Raw genomic sequence first — 16,483 nt, forward strand, 5'->3', positions numbered from 1 at the left:
CCTGTTTCCAGCCTCTCTCGGCATTGACTGTGGGTCAACATGTGTTAAATGAAACAATATAGCAACAATGCAAGGAATCCTCCAAATGCAAAAATCTCACTAATGCAGTATCTCACACTGTGCTAGACCCCAATCTAAAGTCGGGGGCTGGATATACAAAAGCCTTTGCCCTCACCTGACCAGTGGTGGCGCAGTGGATAGAGGGTCGACCTAGGACTCTGAGGGCCCAGATTCAAAACACCTATGTCGCTGGCTTGAGTGCAGTATCAACATGATCTCAGGTCACTGGCTTGAGCAAGGGGGTCACTAACTAGGCTTGAGCCCCCCCGCCCCCACCCCTGTCAAAGTAGGTATAGGAAACAGTCAGTGAACAGGTAAAGCAACATAACAATGCGTTGATGATTTTCATCTCTCTCCCTTTCTTTCTGTCTGTTGAAAAAAAAGAAAAAGAAAAAAAAAAGTCTTTGCTCTCGGGAAGCTTACATTCTAATGGAGGAGACATAAAATAAACAAAATGGACAGATAATATAGTGTGTTAGAAGGTGATAAATGCTCTGAAGAAAAATTAAGTACGAAGTGAAGGAAGGTATGACAAAGGAGGGAAAGGTAAGAGGTGCTGCCATTTTAAATAGGGTGTTCAGGGGGCCTCTCTGAGAAGAAGACATTCCAGCATGACAGGAAGGAGGTGAGGCTCTCTAAAGGTATAGCATTCCAGGAAGAGAAAACAGCATATGCAAAGGCCCTGAGGCAGAATGGTGTCTGGGTGTTCAAGGAGGCTGGTGAGCTGGAACAGAGTGATGAGAGCAGGGGTAGGAAAAGGAGGTCAGAGTAATATCCCCGGACACTATGCAGACTCACCTTTTATTCTGAGAAATGGGAGCCACTGAAGGATTTTGAGCAGAGATGTGATATGGACTGACCTAGGTTTCTATGAAGTCTCTGCATTGAGACTAGACTGAGAGGAGGGAGCAGGGAGACAAGTGAGGAGGCAGGTCCAGGGGAGAGATGACGGTGCTGGGACCCAGGTGGAAGAAAATAAGAGTGGGCACGTCCACCCTTCTGCTCTGGGCACCTGAGTTTTGACATCTGACCCTGCTGATCAACTCACTGCCCGTGCGATGTTGGGCACCAAGGGACTTGAGTCTCAGCCATCATCAACATGGGGTTATTGAGGGAAATTTCCAAAGAAAGAGGGAAGGGATGGAGTGGGGGTCAAGACAATACATGCAGATGGGAACCACAGACAGGTGTGCCCAGACAGGGACAGACACTAGATATGAGGCTAGACAGAACAGCCCCATTTCAAAAGTCCAGCCTTCCACACTGATGGCCTCTCTCTTGGACTGTGACCATGTGGAAATCAAACCTCTGACTGCCCAGAAGGTATGAGGAGAATTGAAGGGGGTATGTGAGACTGAGCAAGGGGTGACCCAGGAGGACTGTTGTTGTTATTGTTCTATTGTTGTGGTGAAGAGACAGTCAAGGCTCCTGAGGCATCCCCGCCCAGCCCTGGGTCTTCCTGCCAGCCCCGCCCAGGGGCCACTGCAGCCCGGGCAGTGCCAGGTGAGTGCTCAGGTATGCGAAGAAGGCGGGACAGCCCAGGGAGGGAGGAAGGAGGGGCCTAGGTCTGGAAGGGAGAGCCCAGCAGGCCTCTCCTCGGACAGAGCCTGACCGGGCAAGGCAGGTGAGGAGGGGGCCCGGGAGGGGCTGCGAGGTGGGACCGCCTGGGTTTGGGGGCGGAGGAGCAGGGGCCTGGACTCAGGACAGGCTGGGGGACCTGCATTCTCGAGTCTTCAAGGGGTAAGGGTTGAAAAGTGCCCTCCCCCGTCGGTAAAGAACATAGGCTCAGCGGGACTGAGGAAGTGGATGAGTGGTTCTCCGAGGAGAGCGTGGGGTCAAAGCCCCCTGGTTCTTAAGAATGAGAACCTCGGAGCCCCGACGGGACCCCTGCGAAGATACGGCTGGGAGACTGGGCATTGGGTAGAAGAGGAAAGCGGGTTAGACAAAGTTTAGGAAATTGAATGCATGGGTTGCTGAAGGATTTTGGGGACAGGGCATTAGGTCTGAGGGAGGAAGGGCTCCCGGGTCTGAGGGAGGAGGGGCCGGACCACTGGGTCCGAGGGAGGAGGGGCGGGGGGGGCGGGCTTCGGGTCCGAGGGAGGAGGGGCGGGGGGGGGGCGGGCTCCGGGTCCGAGGGAGGAAGCTGGGTGGGAATTATAGGTCCCGCAAGGCAGGTCGGGCTCTCACCTCTTTGCTGGCTCCCAGGGCACCTCCTTGTAGCAAGAGCTCCCCACTCTGAGCACCATGAGCACCACCATTAGGTAAGTGTTCGCAGCCCACCGGCCCTTCAGCCCCAGCACACCTCCTCCACTCTCTCACCCGCTCCCACAGGGCATTTACAGCCGCTGAGGTCTGGACACTCAGAAGGACCCTGGGCTGCCTTTCTCCCGGTCCAGCCTGTAGTTAGAGCTCCACTCCAGAGCAAGCAGACCTGGGTTCAAATTCGGACATTAACACTCAGCAGTGGTGTGAACCTGGCCAAAGGACTTCACCTCTTTGTGCCTCAGTCTCTCCTCTGTGAAACAGGGACGATTTTGAGGACTTGATCGGATAGTGCACACATGACTTAGCAGAGAACTGAGTAACAGCACGGGTTCAACTCAAAGGCATTCTTGTGGCTACGATTGTTGCCTTATTATTGAATAGAGACCCTTTGCTAAGAAGTCACAGATGTTCATAATGAAGGCTCAGGTCTCCTAGATTATTGGGGAGGACAAAGACAGACACATAGGATAGCTGCATGGAGGATGTGAAGTAGTGAGTTCCACAGCTCCAAAGGTAATCAAATTGTGGGGAGACCTGACCAACAGGAGCAGGCTGAGGAGTACAGGTTTGACTGAAAGGACTTTGCATTTCTCATTCCTGACCCCACCCGGGCTCTGCGCCTCTGTCATTTCTGGGGAAATGGGGACTCAAGAATTCTTCTTGGAGGTGACCTTGAAGAGGAGGGCAAAGGCAGGAGACAGAGAAGGATTTGTTTGGCTAAAGCCAGGTCCATGGGAGTGGGAGGGAGAGGAGATAACTGTCCATCTGCTCCAAATACTACTAATACTATTGTAAAAACTCCCATTTATGAAGCAACTGTCATGTGCTGAGCCCTTAGCATTATAATAATGATAATAAGTTATTGAGGCTACAGAACACTTCAACTGCATCACCTCATTGAATTCACACAGCAGCCCTAGCAGATGGAAGTGACTGGGGAACGAAACCCTATCTTACAGAGAGGAAAACTGAGGCAGGAGAGATAAGTTCTCCTATCCTGGGTCTTAAGGCAAGATTGTAGCTGATGGGGCATTTAATCCCAGGTCTGTGTGACAGTAGAGACCTCATTCCCCACCACTGCCCAGTAACATTACTTTACCTGTCTTACTATACAGACCAGCACTGCTCTCTCCTCCGTGCTCAGTACCCTCAATGACTCTCCAGTGCCCTTATAATGAAGTTACTGCACTTCTTGGCATTTGGAACCCCTATGATCTGCCTGCTCCCAATTCCCACAGTCCCTTTCACCCTTGTTTTCCTTCACCAGCCCTGAAGCTGCCCCCAAACCGAGTGCCAAGTCCATTTATGGTGAGTTTATGAGCAAAGAAACGCTAGGGAACTGGGTCTGACAGAGGAGGGAGCTGGGGGCCCACGTCTCCTGAATTGCCTTCCTCCTCACCCCACAGAGCAGAGGAAGCGTTACTCCACGGTGGTGATGGCAGACGTGTCCCAGTATCCTGTCAATGTGAGTCTGGGGTCTGCACTGCCACAGGGAGTCCTCTGGGACAAAAGGAGATGGGGGTGTTGACAGCAGTCGGGCTTCCAAGCAGAAAGAACTGGAGAAACTCAGTTTGCTCATCTATTAAGTGGACTTCCTCCCTCTGCCTTGCCTCAGACATGAGTGTCCGTGGAGAAACTCAGTTCCACTCGAACCTGCCAATTTTTTCTCTGGACCAGCCTTGAGCTGGACGGTCTGGCCACAGGAACAAATCAGGCGCCATCCTAGATGAGTAGGGGTCAGACAAGGTCCAGAGGCGCAGCAAAGAGTGCCAGGTGTTCTGATGCAGGTAGAGCTGTTTTGGTGGGACTAAATATAATCCAGACCATTCCCTGCCTTCAGGGAACCTCCAGTCTTGGAGGGAAGACAGACCCAGATGCTAGTCACTGATGAAAGAGAAACAAAAGGCGCTGAGTGGAAGCGCCCATAGGTGGAGCAAGTGATCAGGGAAGGCTTCCTAAAGGAGGTGTGGTTAGTCGTAAGTCGGAAAACTGATTTCAAGGGATTCTGAACCCACCCAGCATCATCCTGGAACTCACTGCTTTCTCCGTGGCAGCACCTGGTGACGTTCTGTCTGGGCGAAGAGGATGGCGTGCACACGGTGGAGGACGCCTCGCGGAAACTGGCTGTCATGGACAGCCAGGGCCGGGTCTGGGCCCAGGAGATGCTGCTGCGCGTGTCTCCTGACCACGTTACGCTGCTCGACCCCCTCTCCAAGGTGCCAGGGGACACATGGGTGGAAGGCGCTGCCGGACCGAGCAGCCAGGCATGGAGAGCTTGGCCCTGGCCATGTCGGGGACTTTAGTGGGAATCTGGGCTCTGGTCGCCTTTCCTCTGGGAACTCTGGCAAAGGACACCGCCCCCCTTTTTGAGCCCTATATTAGCCTCATCTATTAAACGGGTGTTTTTGCGGGTGTTTTCCGTTGTCCTGCGAAGTGCCTGCGCCTGCTGGCACTGTTGTCGCCCTGGAGCAGTGTCGTCAATTCCGAGCCTCAGTTTACCCGCCGCCCCGCCCCGCAGGAGGAGCTGGAGTCGTACCCGCTGGACGCCATCGTGCGCTGTGACTTGGTGACGCCGCCGGGCCGGAGTCGCTCGCTTCTGTTGTTGGTGTGCCAGGAGCCCGAGCGTATGCAGCCCGACGTGCACTTCTTCCAGGGTCTGCGTCTCGGGGTGAGCGGGAGTGGTTTGGGGTCACGGAGAAGGAAGGGGCTGGGAACCCTTGTGCGCCGGAGCGAACTGGAAAGGGGCGTGGCTTGGGGGCAAAGGCCGGGCCAGGGCCAGCGGAGGGGCGTGGCCTTAAAAGATACTCTGGAAAGAAGGGGGCTTTGAGGGCTGGTTAAACTCAAGGTCAAGGGGCTTGGACAGAACACCGGAGAAGGGGTCCTCTGGGGACGGGGGTAAGTTTGGTTGTAGAAGTGAGGAGCCACCTGGACGGGGCCTACGTCGGTAGGGGCGTGGCCTAGTTCAGGGACAGATTTAGGGCGAAGGTGTGAGTCTGGGGCGTGAACCTGCACGGGTACACGTGCGTGTACGCTGACTGGACGTGGTGTGGGACCGAGCCAAGGAATCCATCCCCCGCGCAGCCCGAGGAGGGCAGTGGATGGGATGGAGGCGTGGTCTGACGTCGTGATTGGCAGGCGGAGCTGATCCACGAGGACATCCAGGGGGCCCTGCACAGCTTCCGCTCTGGCCGTGGGGATCGCAGGGCAGCTGCACTCAAGTAAGAGCGCTGGCCGGAAGCCGGAAAGAAGAGGGGACGGGTAGTGGTGGTGGGGGGTGTCTCTCTGGGCCTCAGTCTCCCCTTCCGAGAAACGGGCTGTTACCACTAGCGTCGGGCTGCATGAATTTTGAATGGAGTCAAACAAAGCCTCCTCAAGTCCTGCGTGTACCTTCCAGACCAGTGTGCCCCCTCTCCAGGACCCTACATTTCCCGGCTCTGGTCCTCGTTCCCTCCTCCCTTGGCCTGTTTTCCTCCAGAGAAATGCTTTCCCCCTCCCGCCCCCCATATCTTGGATATTTTCCTACCACTCTGTGAGCCTCGGTTCGACCCCTTTGGGCCACTGTTTACGTTTTAAGCCCCGAAAATTTCCCCTCCACGGACTCCTCGGGGGACCCAGACTCACATTTGCCCGTCTTTCTGCGCAGGGCCACGCGAGAAGAGCTGCAGCGCCGCCCCTCGTCCGCCGCCGAGACCCCGCCCCTGCGGCACCGCTGGTCGGTGCGCGCAGCGATCAGCACAGCGGAGTCGGCCCCGGGCCTCGGGCGACCCCAGACCGAGCCGATCCTTGAGGCGGAAGCGGCGCGGAGACCGGGCCGGGAGGACACCTCCGGGAGCGCTGACCCAACCTCCCCGGACCTGGGCCCGCGCGGCCCGGACCTGGCCAGTTTGCAGGCGGAACGGGACGTGGTGAGAGGGGCCGGGCTAGGGTGAGAGCTGGACTGGCTGTGGGGTTTGAGTCCCCCGTCAGGGGAGAGTAATCAGCTCTGAGCACGGGGTCCGACGTTTGAGGGTGTGACCGAGTGGGGGCAGGGCCCGGTATCAGACAGTGCAGCTTGGGCTGGGGGTGTGTCTAAGCGCTCTTGGCTGGAGGGCGGGCTTTGACAGTAGTGATGAGGGTCCGGGACTCAGCGGTCTCAACCACCCCCCTGCTCTGTCCCCCAGGACATCCTGAACCACGTGTTCGACGACGTGGAGAGCTTCGTATCGAAGCTGCAGAAGTCTGCGGAGGCGGCCCGAGTACTGGAGCACCGGGAGCGCCGCAGGCCCCGGCGCCAGAAGGCTGAGGGTGAGGGGCGCCACCGGGTGGGATCCCAAACACCCCCCTCTTCTGGTCACTCCCAAATAGCCTTCCTTGCCTGCGGGTCTCCCCTCGCACCCCCTGCCAGTTTGACTCCCCGTCGGGATCTCGCTGGGGTTCTTCCTCTCCCTGATGCTGTCTTTGGGTCCCCTATCCCCTTCCCTTCCCCCCTACTCACAGAGGACCTCCTGACTCTGCGAGCCAAGCCCCCCACCGAGGCCGAGTACACCGACGTGCTTCAGAAAATCAAGTATGCCTTCAGCCTGCTGGTGAGGACACGTCCAGCGCAGGGCATCAGGGGTGGAAGGGGATACCGAACCTGACCCGGTACACGCACTAATGCCAGCCCCTCCCCCTCTCCGCAGGGGCGCCTGCGTGGTAACATCGCCAACCCTTCCTCGCAAGAGCTGCTGCACTTTCTGTTCGGACCTCTGCACGTGGTGAGACCATCGCCTCGGTCCTCCTGTTCCCCCTGCAGCGGGAGGAATCGGGATTCCCCTTCGAGAGGGTCTGATGGGGTACCCACTCCTGCCCCCATGGCAGATTGTGGAAATGTCAGGCGGACCCCAGTTCGCCAGCGGCGTGCGGAGGCCACACCTGACGTCCGAGGCTGTGGCACTGCTGCGGGACAATGTCTCCCCAAGTGAAAATGTGCTCTGGACCTCGCTGGGGGACTTGTGGACCCGCCCAGGGTGAGGGTGCGGGTGCTTGAGAGGCGGGGCTGGGAGGCAGGGGCGTGGTGATTGGAGGACTGATGAGGCCGAGGGTGGGGATGTGGTGATTGGAAAGGTGAGACTGGGAAGAGTTAGCGAAGCTTAGACAGGAGGGTGTAGCCAATGAGGAAAGGGTGGGACCTAGGACAAATGCCAGCATCCGATTGGAGGAAAGGCCAGAAATTAGTGTGAAGGAGAGGTTTAAGACTTCATTAGATAATGAAACAGGGACACGGGGCTTGGAGGAATGGGGCGTGGCTATATCTAAGGGGTGGGGGCAGAGTCAGGGAGGGATGTGTGTAGCTAGAAACTAGGTTTGAATTCAGAGGCTGGGTAGGAGCATTAGTTGGAATTAGTATTATTTATTTTATTCTATTGATTGATTTTAGAGAGAGAGAGAAAGGGAGAGAGAGAAACATGGATTTGTTTTTCCACTTATTTACACATTCGTTGGTTGATTCTTGTATGTGCCCTGACCTGGGATAGAACCTGCAACCATGGCGTATCGGGACGACGCTCTAACAAACTGAACTACCCGCCCATGGCTCTGGAATCAATGTATTTAGACATATAATTGATGTCATGGGATAACTCAGAAGCACAAGCAGGGCTTGGCAAAAAGAGGCGAGGAAAGAATAGCTGGGTTGGAGCGAGGTTTAGGGAAAGGGAGAAAGTGAACTTAATGACAGGGCTAAATCGGGGCCGACCAGGGTTCCTGAGCCCTCTGCCCGTCCTTGGATGCAGGCTGGAGTTGCCCCTAGAGGAGGGACCCCCATACAGCCCCGAATTCTACAGCGGTTGGGAGCCCGCAGCTACTGACCCGCAGGGCCGCCCCTGGGAGGACCCAGTGGAGAAACAGCTACAGCACGAGCGGCGGCGCAGGCAGGTGAGGCTAAGGCTTGGAGGGGCAGCAGGCTCCCCCAGGTGACATAGTAAGGCCAAGACTGGGAAGTCTGGGAGGAGGCCGCCCCCCCCCCACACACACACCCCTGATCTGCTGCGTTCTTACCTCCTGCAGCAAAGCGCCCCCCAGATCGCTGTCAATGGGTGAGTGTCAGCCCCAGGGCAGGGCAGGGGTTCGAGGAGGGGTGCGTCCTGGGGTTCCTGGCACTGACTCCGCCCCTCTATTTTCTGTCTTTTTCCTTCTGTCTTCCCGGCTCTTCTGCAGGTGGGTGAGGTGGTGACCAGGCCCCGGGGAAGGGCTGAGAGAGGGGGGAGGAGCAGGGTGGGAGGGGGGCGGGGCCCAGACTTCTGGGTCTGAGGGAGGTGGGGGCTGGAGGATCAGAATCCAGGGTCGGAGGGAGGAGGAGGCTAGGTGTGGGTTAAAGTCTTGAGAGGTCAGACCCAGAGTCCCCAAAGGGCTGAGAGTAAGCACGTTGATTTCCCAGGATCTGGGATGCTCACTACCTGGGTCCCTACCAGGACAGATTCCTGGGTGTTGGAGGGAAGCAGCTGGGAATTAAAGATTTGAGTTTTAAAGAAGAGCTCAAATCTGGTACTTGGGACCTTGGAGAGACTTCAAAGGCCTAGGGGCAAGTTTGTGGGAAAGTGAGGAAGGGGTAGTATCTCTGACTGGGCCCCTCGGGGAGGTAAAGGCCAGGAGGATTGACCCTCGCTCTCCCAAGGCTGTACAGCAACTGTCTCGGACCCTGCTGGGTTATCAGACTGGGAGTCTTTATGGGTTCAAAGGACGGAGACATTAAAGCTTAAGATCTGGACTCCTGGGTCTCGAGGGGAGGAAAGAACTGGGAGGTCCAAGTTCATGATTCCAGTAAGCAGTAGGGGTGCACTTTAGGGTCCTGGGGGAAGTAGGGGGTAGAGAGGTGAGGACTCTATAGAGTCCCTGGGCAAGTCGAGGGCAGATGGGAGGTTAGCTGCGTAGGATGAGAAGAAATCCAACAGGAAGGCTGGAGGAGCCAAAGGGGGGTCTGGATTAGGGCCCCGGCAGAGGGTCTCAGGAGGGACAGCATGCTGGGAGCTGCCAGCCCCGCACAGGGGGCGCCGCGGCCCTGAAGACCCCCCTCTCCCTTGCACAGGTAGGCCTCATCCGGGCTGAGGTCCCTTTCCTGGGGGCTCGGAGCCCACATCCCACCCCCTTCCCCCAGCTGCTGCCTGGTCTCGCGGAACGCTGACCCCATCCCCGTGCTGCTGATACTCCCAGCTTTTAAGTCACCTCTGTTTCTCTGGTTCCTGGGGGGGGGGGGGATAGTACCTCCTCTCTGGAAGAGTGAGAAGTCCATGAGATTGCACAGGTTTTCACTTGAGAGTCCAGACCCCAGGAGAGGTCAGGTTCATATCCAGCGGCATGCACAGGAGAGCAGAATTTCTCAGGAGGCGGACCCTGGGGCCAGCCTGCCTAGGTTGCAGGCTGGCTACACCTCTCCTTGCACTGAGACCTTTACATCAGTGGGTCACTTTACATCACGGTCCCTTCCACTTCCTCACCTTTAAAATGGAAATAATAATAGGGTCTCTGGGGGGGGGGGGGAGATAGGGGGAGGGTTCAAATTCATGGTTCTACCAGGGGTTGTGTCGCGAACCCAATCAGCTAATATAGGTAACAGACTGAACAGGGCCTGGCACGTAGTAAGTGCAATGTAAGTGTTAACCATTGTTTGTATTATGACTGCGTTTTCATTATGCACAAGTCTGATACATAGTAGATGCGGAGTCACTAGCAGCTGTCCTCAGCTGTGTGATCCGGGGACACTTTTATTTTTCTCATCTGTAAAATGAAAGTAGTGCTCGTACCCATATCAGGTGCTTACAGCCCACTGCCAAGCAAAATATGTTCAAGCTGTTTTTCTCGTCTTAAGTTTCTTTTTCTTTTTTTAATATTTACTGATTTGATTTTTTTTTATTTATTCGTTTTTATTAGAGAGAGAGGAGAGAGAGAGAGAGAGAGAGAGAGAGAGAGAGGAAAGAGATAGAGAGAACAGAGGGAGGAGCAGGAAGCATCAACTCCCATATGTGCCTTGACCAGGCAAGCCCAGGGTTTCGAACCAGCAACCTCAGCATTCCAGGTCAATACTTTACCCAGAGCACCACCACAGGTCAGGCATTAAGTTTTTATTAACAGTACTAACTTGGCCCCCTGCCTTGGCCCCTGCTTGGCTCTAACACCAGCTCACACCAACACCCTACCGCCCTGAGCAGTGGGGTTGGCTGCTTCCTGTCCCCAATCCTTTCATTTTCTCCTCAGTCACCAAGATCCGCAGCCAGAAGCTGAGCCCCAGCCGGAACCGGAACCAGAGCCAGCAGTCGGGAAGTGGGTCCTATGTAATTATGACTTCCAGGCCCGCAACAGCAGCGAGCTATCGGTCAAACATCGGGACATATTGGAGGTTAGAGGGGTCGGAGGCTAGAGTGGACCCAATCCTAACGGCAGGCACAGGCTCTGAACCCTCCCCTCTTACCTCCCCCAGGTCCTGGATGACCAGCGCAAGTGGTGGAAAGTTCGAGACCAGCGGGGACAGGAGGGATACGTGCCCTATAATATCCTGACATCCCACCCGGGGCCCCGGAGTAGCCGCAGCCAAAGCCCTGCCTGCATTCTGGTAAGCTAGGGCATACTCCCAGGTCCTGGGTCCTGGGAATGAGGGTGTGTCGTGTCAAGGGTACAGTAAGAGGAGGTGCTTGGGGGGTTCAGAAATTCACCTCCATAAGGAGGAGCTGGGTCTCGGAGTCCTCTAATCCAGGTGCTCTCTCTCCCTTCGGTCCTCTCTAGAATAGCACTCCCCCACCTCCCCCATCAGCCCCGGCCCCAGCCGTGGTTCCTGTCCCTGCTCGGCCCCACTGGGACAGCTGCGACAGCCTCAACCACTTGGACCCCAGCGAGAAGGGTGAGTGTTGGGGGCACCCTCTCAGGGGAGCAGTCCCTCTCCTCGCCTTTCAGGCAGGGAAACCGAGGCTCAGGAAGAGTAAATGGAGTCTGGCCCATCATGACGACCCTTCTCCCTGAGTTGGCCCTCCTTCCCGGTTTTCCGCCTGCAGAGAAATTCTGCCAGATGTCCAGTGTCAACGAGGAGCTGCAGGCGCTCCTGGCCCAGGGCCGCTCAGGCCCCAGCCGCACGGCCGCGGGGCCCCGCGCCGCGGAGCCGCAGCTCAGCCCGCGCTCGAACGCGTCTGAGGTCCGCGCCTGGCTGCAGGTTAAGGGCTTTAGCGCTGGGTGAGTGGCGGGTACCGGTTCGGGCGGCCTGAGATTCCGACGCTAGAGGTGCAGTGTTGTGATTGACCCGGAGGGCGGGGGCGTGGCAGACCACGGGGAACCGGGATTTGCCCAAAGCGAGGGTCCGTCAGGATGCTGCAATGATTGGCAGGTTGTGATTGGCATGTTTCCCCAGGCTCCAATTGGAGCCTCCATACAAGTCCCACCTCCCTCAAAAGTAGGGTGCCCCGCCCGCCGTGGCACAATGTGATTGATGGGTGGAGATTCAGGAGTATTCAGCTGAGCCCAGATTGCTGCTGATTGGACAAACGGCAGGCTGGAGCGTGAAATGATCGGTAGAGCTTGTGGGGCGTAAGCTCTGATTGGCCGGCAGGTCTGACCGCATTCTCTCTGCACTTGCTCAGGACGGTGGACGCGCTGGGCGTGCTGACAGGCGCGCAGATCTTCTCGCTCCAGAAGGAGGAGTTCCGAGCGGTGAGCCCCGAGGAGGGCACCCGTGTGTATAGCCAGGTCACCGTGCAGCGCGCGCTGCTGGAGGTGAGCCGGGCTGCCTGGACCGGAACGGACCGGGGAGGGCGTCCCGCGCTCGGACGCCAGCGAGAGTCCTGATTTCCATCCTGCCCTCCAGGACAAAGAGGAAGTGTCAGAGCTGGAGGCGGTAATGGAGAAGCAAAAGAAGAAGGTGGAAGGCAAGATAGAAACGGAGGTCATTTGACCCTTCCCGGGCCTCCGCTTAAAAGTGTCCGGGCAGCGGGTTTCCCCGCGCCCCGTGGAAGAACGGACTCTGCCGACCCTACCCCACCAAGGGAAGTGGACCCCTCGAAGGATCGCTGAGCTGTGCCGGCCCTGGTCTTTCCCTGCCTGTCCGGTGGATAAAGTAGACCATCCTTGCTGGAGTCTCCGGAGCGAGCCCTCGCGGACTGGCCAGTGGGAGGGGAGTAGGGCGAAGGGACGATGTAAGGACCGCGTTTGTGGCGCACCTGGAAGAGAGCGCTCAGGGAGCCCTGTGCATTGCGATGTGCTGCCCAGTCTATAAATAGCCTCCTCTTAGCGGCCGTGTCCATTGCTGTCCCTTCTCTACATGACTACAGGGGGGAGGAAAGCAATCTAGGAGACGTCCCACCTTCTTTGTTTTTTGTTTTTTATTATATTTTTCTGAAGTGAGAAACGGGGAGGCAGACAGACTCCTGCATGTGCCTGACCGGGATCCACTCGGTATTCCCACTAGGGGGCGTTGCTCCGTTGCAACCGGAGCCATTTTAACGCCTGAAGCAGACGGAGGTCACAAGCCATCCTCAGCGCCCTGGCCTTGGCTGCCAGAGGTGAAGAGAGAGGTAGAGAGAAAGGAGAGGAGGAGGGGTGGAGAAGCAGATGGGCGCTTTTATGTGCCTTGATGGGGGATTGAACACGGGACTTCCACACTCCGGCCGACGCTGAACCAACTGGCCAGGACCCCTTTGTTTTCTTTCTTTGTTTATGGAGAGAGAAAAGCATTCGTTTTGGTTTTTCTTTTTTAGATTTTTTTATCTATTGAGTTTTGGAGAGAGGTAATCCTCTCGTTCCTTGGGGCCACAACCCAGGCCTCCTCCTGACCTCTGACCTCCAGTCTGTCCTTCAGTTCATTCTGGAGGGATCTTCTGTACACCCAGTGTCCCAACCCGTACCTTGCTCAGAATCTTTCTCTGGCCCCCCATTGCCCTCTTAGCCCCATAGCCTGGTATTCGAGGCCTCATTGATTTGGTCCCTACCCACCTCTTCAACCTCATTCCTTGCTTCCTCATTCTTCCTTGCATTCTGGTCCCGCCTTCCTCCAAACCATCCATCCCAAACCTCTTCAACCACCAGGGTTTTGCATTTGCTACTTTCTGCTGCTCGAACAGCAATTGTCTGCCTGATGGACCTATTCAGCCTTCCAGGGCCAGCTCAAATGCCCAATTCAGGGAAACCTGCCCTCAGCCCCCCAGGTTGGTCTCGGGCAGCCACTTTCTGCTTCACCTCCCACCTCCAGACAGGGGTCCAGCCACAGAAGAGTGGCAGCCTCCCAAAGCTGCCCCCAGGCTTCCTGGCTTCTCCATCATGTGAGATGACAGCTCCATAGGAAGCTGCCTACCTCCTCGAGAACCAGCTCCTTTTCCCTCTGGCCTGCTAGGTTCAGGCTGGTTTTCTCTGGCCCCCAGCCATCTTCCAACTGGACATACCTCCAGCTTTGGGAAGAAGTCCCCTTCCTCTTCCTCCCATGGCTCCTGCTTTCCCAGAACGCCCACGGCTGAGCTTCCCTGACAATTCCTGCTGGCTTCTCCCCCCCTGGAGCTCAGCTTCCACCAGGACCACCAGATGGCTGGTGGCCAGCCAGGTTCATCAGCTTCTTGTGCTCAGCACACTGCTTCCCTATTCCTGCTGCCAGACCTTGTTCAATACCATCGGCCCTTGTGGATACCTAACCCTTCAGTCTCTTGTTTGGTACCCCAACCATCATTTCCAACAGAGAGACCAGAGATGCAAGCAGACCCCCAAACCTGCTATTCCAACCAGTTTTCTCCTGTTCGCTACACCCCCACACTGCCTTCCTTCACCTGGGCTGTGAACCGGAATGATTCACGGAATAGTGAAGGGGACGGCCTCCAGGTTGTCCTGACAAATTGGATTGTGATAGGAATGGGGTTTGAGCCAGACTGCTGACCCGTGTTTCTGGTTTCCCTGTTTTCTGTCCCCAGACTGTTCTCAGTGCGACAGCCAGAGGGATCTGTTCAAACGTAGGTCCCACCTCATAGCTCAAGTCCTTACCAGGGCCACCTCCCTACATACCAGCCATTTAATTATCTCCCCAACCCCATCCCCTACTACTTCCCTCCAGCTATATATAGCAACTTCTTCCTGTGCCTCAACACGTTGGGCAAAACTTCTACCTCAGGGCTTTTGCACATGTGTTTTCAACATCCAGAGACTCTTTCCTCAAATATCGACATGGCTCATTGCCTGATGCATTCAAGTATCTGCCTGTGCTAGTTTCTTGGAGAGCCCGACTCTGACCACCCTGTACAAAATACACACTTGCACGTACTTCTGCAAACGCACAAACACACCAGCCTCCCTGTCCCCTTCCCCTGCTTTTGCTCCATAGCACCGCCACCTGAAATGCATTCATTTTATTGTTGGATGCCTTATGCCTCTCCTAAGACGTTTTGGATCATTGCCTTTTTCATTTTAAATTGGTTGATTTTAGAGACAGAGAAAGGAAGGGGGAGAGAGAAAAGCATTCGTGTTGGTTTTTCTTTTTTAGATTTTTTTTTTATCTATTGAGTTTTGGAGAGAGAGGAGACACAAAGAGAGGGGAGAAGTGGGAAGTATCTACTCATAGTAGTTGCTTCCTGTATGTGCCTTGACTAGGCAACCCCAGGGACTTGAACCAGTGACCTCAGCATTCCAGGTCGATGCTTTATCCACAGCGCCACCACAGGCCAAGCTTGTTCCATTTAGTTGTGCCTTCATTGGTTGCTTCCCATGTGTGCCCTGAACAGGGATCAAACCCACAACCTTGGTGTTTCTGGATGATGTTCTGAGAAAATGAGTTAGGGGCACCTTTTTCATTCATTATTGTATCAGCAACAGGCAGGACAGGGCCTGGCATATAGAATATGACCAAGAATGAATGAGTGAATGCCCCACCTTAGAAGGAGATGGCTCGACCCTAGCCAGACAGCTCAGTTAGTTGGAGCATCCTCCCAAAGCACAGAGGTTGCCGGTTTGATTCCCCATAAGGGCACATACAGGAGCAGCTCGATGTTCCTTCCTCTCTTTCTCCCTCTCTCGCTAAAATCAATAAATAAAACTTTTTTAATATTAAAAAAAGAGATGGCTCCTACTCAGCTCCAGCCAACCATTACCATGCAGGATAGAAGAGCTCACAATCACAGCTCCTTATTAGAAGTCAAATTCCAGATTTAGGCCCTGGCCGGTTGGCTCAGTGGTAGAGCGTTGGCCTGGCGTGCAGGAGTCCCGGGTTTGATTCCCGGCCAGGACACACAGGAGAAGCACCCATCTGCTTCTCCACCCCTCCCCCTCTCCTTCCCCTCTGTCTCTCTCTTCCCCTCCTGCAGCCAAGGCTCCATTGGAGCAAAGTTGGCCCGGGTGCTGAGGATGGCTCCGTGGCCTCTGCCTCAGGCGCTAGAATGGCTCTGGTTGCAACAGAGCGACGCCCCCTGGTGGGCGTGCCGGGTGGATCCCGGTTGGGAGCATGCGGGAGTCTGTCGGACTGCCTCCCTGTTTCCAACTTTAGAAAAATAAAATTTTTTTTTAAAATTTCCAGATTTTTCTATGCAAATTACCCAAATTTTAATTTTTAAAAAATCCCCATTGATTGAGGAAGGGAGGAAGGAAGAAAGAAAAGGAAGGAGAGGGGAAAGAGAGAGAAGCATCAACTTGCCAGTCCCATTTAGTTGTGTGCTCACTGAATGCTTCTCATGCATGCCCTGACAGGGGAATCAAACCGGCGACCTCAGTGCTACAGGACAACGCTTTATTCACTGAGCCACCTGGCCAGGGCACAAATTATCCAAATTTTAAATGTTGGCAAATGATTCTATCAAAAGCAGTGATGACAATGGCCCTGGCCGGTTGGCTCAGTGGTAGAGCATTAGCCTGGCATGTGGATGTCCCGGGTTCAATTCCCAGTCAGGGCACACAGGAGATGTGCCCATCTGTTTCTCCACCCTTCCCCCTCTTGGTTCTCTCTGGTGCTCTCTCTCTCTCTTCTCCACCCCTCCTGCAGCCATGGCTCAACTGAAGCGGGTTGGTGCTGAGGATGGTTCCATGGCCTCTGCCTCAGGTTCTAATAAGAGCTCTATTGCTAAGCAATGGAGCAACACCTCAGGTGGGCAGAGGACTGTCCCCTAGTGGGCTTGCCAGATGGATTCCAGTTGGGCACATGCAGGAGTCTGTCTCTGCCTCCTATCCTCTCGCCAAAAAATAAATAAAAAGAGAT

General features: G+C 55.6%; 1 protein-coding gene across 2 annotated transcripts; it reads left to right on the forward strand.

Moving 5' to 3' along the window:
- Window positions 1–1,607: 1,607 nt before the first annotated feature.
- EPS8L1 (EPS8 signaling adaptor L1) lies at window positions 1,608–12,552 on the forward strand. 2 transcript variants are annotated; one of them, XM_066374486.1, is made up of 20 exons: window positions 1,608–1,684; window positions 2,266–2,321; window positions 3,593–3,633; window positions 3,732–3,790; window positions 4,380–4,541; window positions 4,844–4,993; window positions 5,461–5,543; window positions 5,969–6,230; window positions 6,486–6,609; window positions 6,802–6,890; window positions 6,987–7,061; window positions 7,165–7,313; window positions 8,079–8,220; window positions 8,353–8,381; window positions 10,537–10,678; window positions 10,760–10,891; window positions 11,062–11,176; window positions 11,328–11,502; window positions 11,907–12,039; window positions 12,131–12,552. In XM_066374486.1, exons 2-20 carry the CDS (start codon window positions 2,305–2,307, stop codon window positions 12,215–12,217), a joined length of 2,166 nt encoding a protein of 721 aa, XP_066230583.1. In that variant the 5' UTR covers window positions 1,608–1,684; window positions 2,266–2,304; the 3' UTR covers window positions 12,218–12,552. The 2 variants fall into 2 exon arrangements, with proteins under 2 accessions (XP_066230583.1, XP_066230584.1); XM_066374487.1 differs by lacking the exon at window positions 1,608–1,684 and adding an exon at window positions 1,778–1,800.
- The last annotated feature ends 3,931 nt before the right edge of the window (window positions 12,553–16,483 follow it).

The sequence above is a fragment of the Saccopteryx leptura genome, chromosome 3 (assembly GCF_036850995.1).
Source record: "Saccopteryx leptura isolate mSacLep1 chromosome 3, mSacLep1_pri_phased_curated, whole genome shotgun sequence".
Classification (NCBI taxonomy): domain Eukaryota; kingdom Metazoa; phylum Chordata; class Mammalia; order Chiroptera; family Emballonuridae; genus Saccopteryx; species Saccopteryx leptura.

Bases quoted from the DNA above. Each gene is read 5' to 3' on its own strand.
- EPS8L1 (XM_066374486.1), top strand. The intron at 4,994-5,460 runs GTGAGCGGGAGT...CGTGATTGGCAG, and splicing joins TCCAGGGTCTGCGTCTCGGG to GCGGAGCTGATCCACGAGGA. The intron at 11,177-11,327 runs GTGAGTGTTGGG...TTCCGCCTGCAG, and splicing joins CTTGGACCCCAGCGAGAAGG to AGAAATTCTGCCAGATGTCC.